This window comes from Bison bison, unplaced genomic scaffold (genome assembly GCF_000754665.1).
Source record: "Bison bison bison isolate TAMUID 2011002044 unplaced genomic scaffold, Bison_UMD1.0 scf7180017864483, whole genome shotgun sequence".
In the NCBI taxonomy this organism is placed as follows: domain Eukaryota; kingdom Metazoa; phylum Chordata; class Mammalia; order Artiodactyla; family Bovidae; genus Bison; species Bison bison.
This window is the reverse complement of record NW_011495043.1, coordinates 2,973,979-2,986,244: the sequence shown is the minus strand read 5'-3', so window position 1 is coordinate 2,986,244 and position 12,266 is coordinate 2,973,979. Positions and strand designations below refer to the sequence as shown.

Below are 12,266 nucleotides of genomic sequence, written 5' to 3'. Positions count from 1 at the left end.
TAGATGGACCTTTGTTGACAAAGTAATGTCTCTGCTTTTGAATATGCTATCTAGGTTGGTCATAACTTTCCTTCCAAGGAATAAGTGTCTTTTAATGTCATGGCTGCAATCACCATCTGCAGTGATTTTGGAACCCCCACAAAATAAAGTCAGCCACTGTTTCCACTGTTTCCCCATCTATCTGCCATGAAGTGATGGGACCAGATGCCATGATCTTAGTTTTCTGAATGTTTAGCTTTAAGCCAAATTTTTCACTCTCCTCTTTCACTTTCTCTTATGTATATTTCTCCTTATCTGCCAACTCATCCTTCTTTTCATACTTATCTATATATTCTCATATCTCCCTGAGAATACATAGATAAGTAGTCCTCATCATGGACTCCACTCTCTTTCATTTATCAGATCTTTGGTTTTAATTCCCACACACTTCTCATCTTTGTGCCCTCCTCTTTATTCTCAGCGTCCTCCACTACTTCGTAGTTTCATTATATTTTATCTACAGAAACACTGTGTTTCTGGAATACATTTCTCCATTATATTCACTCTTTTTCTTCATGTTTTCTATTTCTTTCTCTCTTTCTCTATCACCTTATTCAGTACATGTGTGTTAGTCGCTCAGTTGTGTCCAGCTGTTTGCGACCATCATGGACTGTAGCCCTCCAGGCTCCTCTGTCCATGGAATTCTCCAGGCAAGAATACTGGGGTGCATATCATACCATTTTCTAGGAGATATTCCTGACCCAGGGTTAAAGCCGGGTCTCCCACATTGCAGGCAGATTTTTTACCATCTAAGCCACCAGGGAAGCCCCTATTCATTACAAATCCATCCTTTACTACTGGAATAGTTACCTTTCTAACACACGTGATTAAATATGTGATTAAATACGTGATTCCCTTTCATTGAAATTTGGGAGATCGAAGCGTCAGCTGAATTGATTCCTGCTGATGGGAAATAGATGGGGAAACAGTGGAAACAGTGTCAGACTTTATTTTTGGGGGCTCCAAAATCACTGCAGATGGCAATTGCAGCCATGAAACTAAAAGATGCTTACTCCTTGGAAGGAAAGTTATGACCAACCTAGATAGCATATTAAAAAGCAGAGACATTACTTTGCCAACAAAGGTCCGTCTAGTCAAGGCTATGGTTTTTCCAGTAGTCATGTATGGATATAAGAGTTGGACTGTGAAGAAAGCTGAGCACCGAAGAATTGATGCTTTTGAACCGTGGTGTTGGAGAAGACTCTTGAGAGTCCCTTGGACTTAAGGAGATCCAACCAGCCCATCCTAAAGGCAATCAGTCCTGGCTGTTCTTTGGAAGGAATGATGCTGAAGCCGAAACTCCAGTACTTTGGCCACCTCATGTGAAGAGTTGACTCATTGGAAAAGACTCTGATGCTGGGAGGGATTGGGGGCAGGAGGAAAAGGGGGCGATAGAGGATGAGATGGCTGGATGGCATCACCGACTCGATGGATGTGAGTTTGAGTGAACTCCGGGATTTGGTAATGGACAGGGAGGCCTGGCATGCTGCAATTCATGGGACTGCAAAGAGTTGGACACGACTGAGCGACTGAACTGAACTGAACTAAACTGATGGCTGTGAGGGAGAAAATACCCCATGCTCTCTCTTTTAGACGTTGCTGGTCATTGGAATTCTTTGGCTTGTAGATTTATAACCCTGGTCTTTGTATTCCTCTTCATGCACCATTCTCCCTGTGTCTCTCTCTTTCCAGATGTCTCATTTTCATAAGGTCCTCATTTTAATTTGATGATTTCTGTGGGATAATATCTCCAAGAATGGGGGCATGGTGAGGTGCTAGGGTCTAGGACTCCAGCAGGTTTTTGAGAAGAAATAATTTAACCTATAACAAACAGTGACAGTGAATCCAGAGGGAAAATAAAGGATTTTAAGATATCAAGGAAGTGAAATGGACAATCTTGGTTGATTATGGTTTGACTTTGGAAACTGTTGGAGAATAAGTGTTGTTTATTTAAATAGAGGTTTCAGGAAGAGGACTCTATTTGCTGGTTGGGCAACAGAAGGATGATTAATTCATTTTTACATGTTAAACTTGGTAGACCAGTGAAATGTATGAGAGATATTGCATAGGGGTGCTGGGCTGGAAACATGGATTTGGAAATGAGTATTCTGTTTCTGCCCATTGAAGTGGCTGGGAAAATTTGTACAAAAAGAGTCAGATACTGGACAGAATATTAAGATTCTTTGATATTTATGAGAATGTTGATGTGAGAGAAGTCTAAAAAAAACACCCTTGAATTAGGGGGTACAAAAATTGTTATGCCCATGGGGAAAGGTTTTTGAAGAAAGAAGAAATGAGGGTTGATTCAACCCTGTCAAATTCCCCTGAGAGATGAAGGAAGATGAGAACTGAGATTTCTCTAGGGTAGTGACAAGCTGCTTGAAACCATGGCAAGAGCAAGTTTAGCACCTTGTCGGGGGCAGAGTAGGGTGTTGTGAGTGAGTGGAAGGTGATGAGCTGAGACAGTAGAAGTTGACAACTCTTCTTAGACTGTAAGCTGGGGAGTAAAATAGAGCTGAAGCTGAACAGCAAGGTTGATTGAAGATATTTTTCAGTTTGGTTTTTGTCTTGTTTTGATCTGTTTTTAAACAGGTGAGACCTCCTTGGGTACAAAAGCCAAACTCAAGAAGTAGTAAAGTGAGGAAACAAGATACAGAAGAGAGAAGAGAGAAAAGCAAATTTGTAGAGACACTGAAAGTTTATAGAATCCTGAGCATTTGCTAGGATTCACCTAAAGTAGGAAAGAACCCCAACAAAAAGGCTAGAGATCTTAGACTGCATTAAGGGACAGAGTTAGGAATTTTCGTTATTTTTCCAAGAGGTTCCCAACCGGCATGGTTAAAGGGTGAGAGCACAGGTGACAAGTACTACTTTTGATTTCTATTTTTGTGGCTCCAAGAAAACACGTGACAGTGACGTTTTGAAAGCTACTGCCAGTTGTGGTCTTTGTTCCACTGGAGAGGAGGGCATGATGGAAAGGTGCCATGTGGCAGTAGTTTGCAATCTATCAAATTTTATCAGTGAGTACATACCATATCTAAATAAAACATTACATATCTCTGCTTGGGATGTGATAGTAATAAACACCTCATACATAATTTCATTTTACCTGAGCATACTGGAATCTTTAGCCAAAGTCTATAATAGCACTAACATTTCCAGGATTTTAACTGACTGTATAAAGTAGGTTTACTTGTAGATTATCATATCAGTAAAAGATACAATTTCCTTAGTGATTTGAAGAAAAGACTGTTGATAAAGATGAATGTTTTTCTTTACAGGTATTCAGTTAAAGTTGCATTGCCACATCCTGTTACAATACAGGTACGCACATCCAAACCAGATGTATTCATCAAGCTACAGATCTTAGAAAACGAAGAAGTTATCGTGAGCTCTACTGGAAAGGGTCAAGCTATCATACCGGCAATTAACTTCCTGGGGAATGAGAAAGCCTTGAGCTCCCAGTGTAAGTGTGGCTTTTAAAATTGGTCATATATAGATTCATAAACAGATATTTATATAACTGATGGTTAAAATGTTTTAAGATAAAATAGCAAGTAAAATGGGTAAAATTTGATACCATAGTATTTTTAGAAAACTATTGCATTTGTGCATGACATTAATCCCTGAAGAGCAATAGATTTGTTATAATTGTACTTTAAAGGCTTTATTATTTGAGCTCTTTCAGATTTTCAAATAAGAAATAGATTTTTATTATTTTGAAAGAATTTTTAAAATTAATTAATTTATTTTAATTAGAGGCTAATTACTTTACAATATTGTAGTGGTTTTTGCCAAACATCGATATGAGTCAGCCACGGGTGCACGTGTTCCCCATCCAGAACCCCCTCCCACCTTCCTCCCCATCCCATCCCCCAGGGTCATCCCCATGCACCAGCCCTGAGAGCCCTGCCTTATGTATCGAACCTGAACTGGCGATCTGCTTCACATATGATAGTATACACGTCTCAACGCTACCCTCAAATCATCCCACCCTCGCTTTTTCCCAGAGTCCAAAAGACTGTTCTTTACATCTGTGCCTCTTTTTTTACTTTTATTCCAAATTCACTATTTTTAGAAAATATTCTACTTATTAAAATTAATAAAAATGTTGAAATTATTACCTGCAGTGTAATAGTCACCAGAGCTTTTAACTAATAAAATTATTTCTGAAATAAGGGATAACAGTGATACTGTAAGATATATTCATTTATTTTAATAACTTGATTATGACTACAAAAGTAACACATGCCCCATGTAGAAAGCTGAAAAATATAAAATTATAAACAAGGCAGCAAGAAATCCTTTGTAATTATACAACCCAGAACAAAGAAATACTGTTAGCATATTAGCTCTTACATCTCTACTGTCCATTTTTACATTCTCATTTTAAACAAAAGTAGAATATTACCAGTTTTGGTCATTGATATTTGTTTTTCTTATTTGTGACATTGGTGGGGGTCTTCAAACCTATGTTAAATAAGAGTGATGATGATATACTTCTTATTCTTAAATAGGAAGGCTTAGAGCATTTACCATTCAGTATGATGTTTGTTGTTGACTTCTGATAAATACCCTTGGTAATATTTAAGAAAGTTTCTCTCTATTGATAATTAAGGATTTTAGTATAGGTTTGAAACTTTATTGGTTACTTCTTCGTTTATAAAAATCATCAAATTTTATCCCTTTGAGTCTCATAAATTAATTTTTAATTTGGAATACATTCTTGAAATAAAACTTATTTATCCATGATGTTTCAATATAATCCTATGTTTTGAATATACTATTTTATCTGGTTTGTTAGATATTTTCCCTTTAACTTTTAACTATTATAATATTTTTAGAATTTCCAAAAAGTGTTTTAGCTGGTCTTTTGTTGTTAATATCTACTTAAACTTTTGGAGTTAGTGTGATTTATATATGTTCTATTTTTAGCATTGGATAGATGTTTTCACTGTGAACTAATTCAAATCAGTTTTGGTTAGTATTACATTGAGGTTTATAAAGAACACTTATTCTCCATTTTGGAGGTAAATGATTTGATGTCTAAATACATGTGCACTAACACACACATTCTCTGTCTCTCTCTCTATATATATAATAAAAAGAAAACTTGCTAATTGCAATATTTAAAATTTCAGTTGTCATTTACATTTTATCTTATTGGCTTGTAATTTTTTGAAAAATGTTAAGATCTATTTTAATTGTAAAATGTGTACAAACTTATCCCTAATATTTTCCAGTTTACATATCTATATGTTACATTGTTAGTTGCAAAAAGTTCTACATTTGCTTTATATTTATTTATATGCTGTATTTTTTAAATAAATATAAAGCAGTATTTTTCAACTTTAATAGATTGTATGATAGTAATGCTGGTTCTTCATTTGCTATCATTTGTCTGTTCATTTTGGTTCACACATTTAGCTTTTCAACCTTTCTCTTATAAATGGGTATTTTTTTCCACTTAATCTAAGATTCTGATCTCTGAAATGGGGTGATGTAATCCACTTATATTTATTTTGCTAAGCTTGCTTTTTCTGCCTTCGTGCTTTATTTTAAAATTGATTATACTGTCTAGCTGATCTTTGCATAGCTATGTGGTGGCTGGCATTCTTCCTGATCTCTCATTATTCCCAATAGCGTTTATGCTGATTATCTCAAGTATATAAGCAAATCACTAAAAAGAATTTACCTGTTGCCTATTTTCTAATATTCATATGTTTCTTTTCTTCCTCCTTTTTAAAATAAATGCAACCAAATCAGGACTCTTTTTCTCCTCTGTTATTGACCCTGGAAACTGTTGTTGCTGCCCAGGGACATTCCTTTCCAATATGAATGAATATCTGGAGGAGCAGAGAATTGAGAAGACACTACATTGTAATGACACAATTAGGGCACAGATGTCATGCTTTAGACACAGGAAGGTGGGAAATTCCCTGTTATATCAGTAACACAATGAGCTTAGTTAAAATTCTAATTCAGATCATGCCTCCTTTCCTCCCATCTTTTTCCCTTTATCCCTGAACATCCTCTAGATCATCTTCAGTACTAGTTCATGTTTCTGCTTTGTGGCTTTTCATGCCAATCTGCCTGCACCATTTCTATATATTTATTTGGATAAGCCCAAATAACAAAATATAATATTTATACATATTTCTCTTCAAGTATGTTAAGACCAGTAAGGGTACTATTAGGTTTTGCTAGTCCAAATTCCACTCTTACTCTTGAAGATGACTTTGTTTTCTTTTCTCTAATCCATGCTGTACAGATTTTTTGTTGTTGTTTTTTGCTTTACTTCATGCAGGAACACTGTAATTCCCCAAAACTTTAGCAGGTACTGTGGGCAATTCTCCTATCCTGTTTACAGCCTTACATCTTTTCTTTAAGTAACTAGTTGCCCCAAACATTATTCTCCAAAGTTTTTGATTTATATTCATAGAGGCAAACACTGTAGTTTATCATATCAGTTTAGTTCAGGTCAGTTGCTCAGTCATGTCCGACTCTTTGCAACCCCATGGACTGCTGCATGCTATGCTTCACTGTCCATCACCAACTCCTCGAGCTTGCTCAAATTCCTGTCCATTGAGTCGGTGGTGCCATCCAACCATCTCATCCTCTGTTGTCCCCATCTCCTCCTGCTTGTATAGCTTATCATTATTTCATTTTAAAATTTAGCATTTTATGGCTGAGTAATATTCAGTTCAGTCCAGTTACTCAGTCTTGTCTGACTCTGTGACTGAGTAATATTACTCAGCCATAACAAGGAATGCATTTGAGTCCGTTCTAATGAGGTGGATGAACATAGAACCTATTATGCAGAGTGAAGTGAATCAGAAAGAGAAAGATAAATACTGTATTCTAACACATATATACAGAATCTAGAAAAGTGGTACTGAAGAGTTTATTTACAGGGCAACAGTGGAGAAACAGACATGGAGAATAGACTTATGGTCATGGGGAGAGGGGAAGAAAGGGTGAGGTGTATGGAAAGAGTAACATGGAAACTGACATCACCATATGTAAAATAGATAGCCAAAGGGAGTTGGCTGTATGGCTCTGGAAACTCAAACAGGGGCTCTGCATCAACCTAGATGGGTGGGATGGGGAGGGACATGGGAGGGAGTTTCAAAAGGGAGAGGATATAAGTATACCTATGGCCTATTCATGGTGAGGTTTGACAGAAAACAGCAAAATTCTATAAAGAAATTATCCTTCCAAAAAATTAATTTTTTAAAAAGTTAGCTTTAGCAAGAGAATCACACATAACCATTTGACACAATGGTATTTTTTTACTTCTGGCCAAGAAAGTGACAGCGATGGAGGAGAAAGATAATGAGAACATAATTCACAAATTGACCCTAAATTAGAGCCATTATCCAAGAATGTTCTTCTTTTACAAGATGCTTCTATTTCATAATTGTATTTTCTAAATGAACTTTAACACAATATTTTAAATTTCCACTGAAACCAAAAAAATCATTTTCCTTCTGATTGCTTTGAATATATAGATTAATTATACCTTCATAGTATTGAATTTCTATGCAAGTAAAGGCTATTTATTTCCATCTATTCAGGACTTCTTTATGGTTCACAGAAAAGATTGCAAATTTTCTCCACAGATTTGATAGATTAGCTATCATAAATTAGATATTTTCTTTATTTAGATGTCAGACAGACTCTTAGTTTTAAAGAATGCTATTAGTTTATGTTTATGAATCATATAAGCAGATATTGAAATTTCTTTTCCTTTCTAAATGTTTTCTAAGTTGCTTCTCTTGGAAACATATCCATTTATGAATTTTTTACTGTATGTATTTCTGGAAGGCCCCCACCAAAAATACATGCAAAAAATGTGTTTATGTGTGTTATATTTGTAGTGAAATGGGACATGACAGATTAAGTTATATATTCTGTAAGCAAACACGGAAAAGTAAAGTGTTAAGTCTCTCAGTAGTGTCTGACTCTGAGATCCCACAGATTATAGCCCGCCAGGTTCCTCTGTCCATGGGATTCTCCAGGCAAGAATATTGGAGTGGGTTGCCATTTCCTTCTCCAGAGAATCTTCCAGACCCAGCGATCAAACCCAGGTCTCTTGAATCGCAGGCAGTTTCTTTACCATCTGAGCCACCAGGGAAGCCTGTAAACAAACATTATATGATACTAAAGAAGGAATAAATTCCATTGCAAAGATATTGAAGGCTTTTAAATGAGCTAGGAACAAAAATCTTAAGCCTCTTTAGGTTTTTTGCTATCTCATGGAAATTTTAAAAGCATGTCTGTATATCTCATATACTTATTAGGAATAATATCAGTACTCATGCTGTAAGGGTAATATAAAATTCATAATTTTCCACAAAATTTTCTTCAGTTCAGTTCAGTCGTTCAGTCGTGCCCAACTCTTTGTGACCCCATGAACCCCAGCACACCAGGCCTCCCTGTCCATCACCAACTCCCAGAGTCCACCCAAACCCATGTCCATTGAGTCAGTGATGCCATCCATCCATCTCATCCTCTGTCGTCCCCTTCTCCTCCTGGTCTCAATCTTTCCCAACATCAGAGTCTTTTCCAATGAGTCAACTCTTCACATGAGGTGGCCAAAGTATTGGAGTTTCAGCTTTAGCATCAGTCCTTCCAATGAATATTCAGGACTGATACCCTTTAGGATGGACTGGTTGGATCTCCTTGCAGTCCAAGGGACTCTCAAGAATCTTCTCCAACACCACAGTTCAAAAGCATCAGTTCTTTGGTGCTCAGCTTTCTTCACAGTCCAACTCTCACATCCATACGTGACCACTGGAAAAACCACAGCCTTGACTAGACGGACCTTTGTTGGCAAAATAATGTCTCTGCTTTTCAATATGCTATCTAGGTTGGTCATAACTTTCCTTCAAATCTAAGCAATTGAGGATTTGAGGAAGAAATATGGATGAATAGTAGTATAACATTATATTTCATATAGTTGTATAAGGTTCAAAATTGTTGATGATTTTTCAAAATTAATGCAAGCAGTCTCCTACTGATACTAATGTGTTATCATTCTAATCATTAGTTTATATAAACAGTACTTAAATTTTTAAAGAAATCTGAATAGACATTTTTCTAAACATATAATATGCATGTATTAGATAAATGCTTAGAAGTAGAACTGTTGAATCACTGGGTACAGACAGTAGTGATTTTGGTATATATTGTCAAATTACCCTCTGTTGAGTTTCATAAATTTATCTTCTTTTACCTATGCCCCTGAATGACAGGGTTATCATATTTTTTGGTTCTTCATATTTCTGGTTTCAATTTGAATGCTAAAAATTTATTTATATTTTGCTTACCATTAGAGTGGTTTAAGCATATTTTTATATATTTTATATATCACCTTTTAATATTTCCTTCTTTGAAAAAAATTTTGAGTGCTTTGCCCATTTTTTTATTGGAATTAGTTGTTTTTTTCTAATTTATGTGTCAGTCAGTCAGCTCAGTCACTCAGTCATGTCCGACTCTTTGTGACCCCATGAATCGCAGCACACCAGGCCTCCCTGTCCATCACCAACTCCCGGAGTTCACCCAGACTCATGTCCATCGAGTCAGTGATGCCATCCAGCCATCTCATCCTCTGTCGTCCCCTTCTCCTCCTGCCCCCAATCCCTCCCAGCATCAGAGTCTTTTCCAATGAGTCAACTCTTCGCATGAGGTGGCCAAAGTACTGGAATTTCAGCTTTAGCTGAAGAACACCCAGGGCTGATCTCCTTCAGAATGGACTGGTTGGATCTCCTTGCAGTCCAAGGGACTCTCAAGAGTCTTCTCCAACACCATAGTTCAAAAGCATCAATTTATGTGTAGACTATCATATATTAAAGAAAATGTTTTCTTTATTTTATATTTGTTTCAAATATTTTTCATAACAGTGGGTTATGAATGATTAAGTACACACTTGAAGGAATTAATGAGGGAATGAATAGGGACTTTGTGTGATTCATTTTTAATTTTTTATTGAAGTATAATCTACATAGAGTAAAAAAATAAATCTAAGTTGATGAGTTTTGATAAGTTTATCCATCAGTGTGACCTACACTCTTAACAAGATATGCAACATTTCTGTTACCCAGAAAAATTCCCTCAGGCTATTTCTATTCAATTTCCCAACACCCAAAGAGGCAAGCACTGTTCACATTCCCATCACAATAAACTAGTTTTGCATCTTCTAAAACTCCATAAAATGTAAATGCTCTTTTAGCACACTCAACGTAATGTTTTTAAGATACATATATGTTGTGCTACTCCATTCCCTTTTGTACTGTTGAATGTTATTCCATTGTATGGATATACCATATGGTTTATAGCTTTAGATTTTTATTGGAATTTTGTTAAACTTGGGGAGCATTGGCATCTTAACAAAACTGAGTTTTCTGGTTCATGAACATATATCTTTAATTTCTCTCAACAATGTTTCATGCCCTCAATGTACAGATTTCACAACTAGTTTATTAAATTTCTATGTAAGAAATTTATTTTTATGGGAACTCCATCTAGGACTAAGAACTTATGTAGATTATACCATTTGATAGCTGTATTTAATTAACAAATCATGTGAGTAATATAATGGTACTTGTATGATTTGTCAATTATCAAATAATATAGACATTAAAAATTACAATAACATGCATGTGGATAGTATTAAACACTGAAGTAGTCAGAACATGTGGTTTTAGTTTATTGTCATTCAAACGGCACATGAGAATTTGTTGAATTACATTCTTGTAGCAATCAGTGGTTGCTCAGAAAATGCGTTGTTCTATCCAAGTCATACACCATTACAGTGTTTCTTCAAAACCAGGATATTTCCTAGAAGCCAGTGATGTTTTTTATCTCATGAAAAAATAAATTGACCTGTCCCTTTGAATGTGTTTTATAAGGATATAATAAATAACACAGTAATGATTATATATTTCTGTAAACATAGTATTCTTTAGAAAATAATGTTGAAAGTCTACTCAGGAATAATCTTCCTTAACCCTTTAAAATTTATATTTCATATGGAAGTATCTTCATATTAGTTATTCATTAAAATATCAATGTCCTACAGTTGGTATGACATATTTAATTTTTAAATGTTGAAGCCCCATCATGAATAATAAAAAATGTTATATAATTAGAAGACTAAGAAGGGGCTTGTCATACAATCTTTGTGAATATACTTCATGTTATTTGACCAGAAATGTCATCCCTAAAAATTTTGAGTAGCAATTATTTACCAAACTTAAAATTTTCTATAAATATAAATTTTTCTTTAAGACAAAAAAAATTATAGCTAGAACTTTGGTCTTTCTCTGCAACTAGATAATTTAGTGTTAAATAGTATGACTTGTTTTATTATTATTATATAGTCTTTTCAGTCCACATTGGAAACCGGTTTGTGTTATTTCTTTCTTAAGCTGTCAGTTCTGTCCTCCCTGCTTGGTTTTTAAGTAGACGTTATAACTTGACCTTCCCTGGTGGCTCAGACAGTAAAGCGTCTGTCTACAATGTGGGAGACCTGGGTTCGATCCCTGGGTCGGGAAGTTCCCTGGAGAAGGAAATGGCAACCCACTCCAGTACTCTTGCCTGGAAAATCCCATGGACAGAGGAGCCTGGTGTCCATGGGGTCGAAAACAGTCAGACACGACTGAGCGACTTCACTTTCACTTTCAATGATTATGTATTCCACATATTTTAACATAAACAATATTTCTCATATTCAGCCAGCAAGCAAATTCTTTCAGCTCATGCTGCTTTAAAGAAAGAGCAAGATTTATACATCAAGAAAAAATCTGCAGGAGGTCAGAAATCCTATAAAAGGCCTGGAAGTGCAATAGTAGACACCGGTCAGCCTATTATGGATGAAGATACCAGCTATATACCCACTATAGACGAAAATGCTAGCACACCACAGCAGGTAATTAACATTTAGAAGATTTATTCAATTGTACTACTCCTAAAGCTCAACATAAATCATAACAATTATTTTCCTAAAATTGAAGAAATAAAGAACAATGTATATAATTTAAAGCAGCAAATAAAAACATGATTTATCCATTGGAGATCAAGAAAATAAATTAATTGAAAGAAATAAAAACAAAATGTCAAAACCAAGTCCTAATATTACAGTAATTGGGCCCCTCTGGTGGCTCAGCAGTAAAGAATCCACCTGCCAATGTAGGATGCTCGAGTTTGATCCCCAGGTCAGGGAG

At 35.7% G+C, this 12,266-nt stretch overlaps 1 protein-coding gene across 1 annotated transcript in view; it reads left to right on the top strand.

The window, feature by feature from the left end:
* Positions 1–12,266, top strand: part of ADGB (androglobin) — a 190,793-nt gene that overhangs the window by 132,586 nt on the left and 45,941 nt on the right. Inside the window, exons 27-28 of the mRNA XM_010862563.1 lie at positions 3,321–3,505; positions 11,778–11,971. Coding sequence (XP_010860865.1) covers positions 3,321–3,505; positions 11,778–11,971 — 379 coding nt within the window. The remainder of the gene's footprint in view (positions 1–3,320; positions 3,506–11,777; positions 11,972–12,266) is intronic.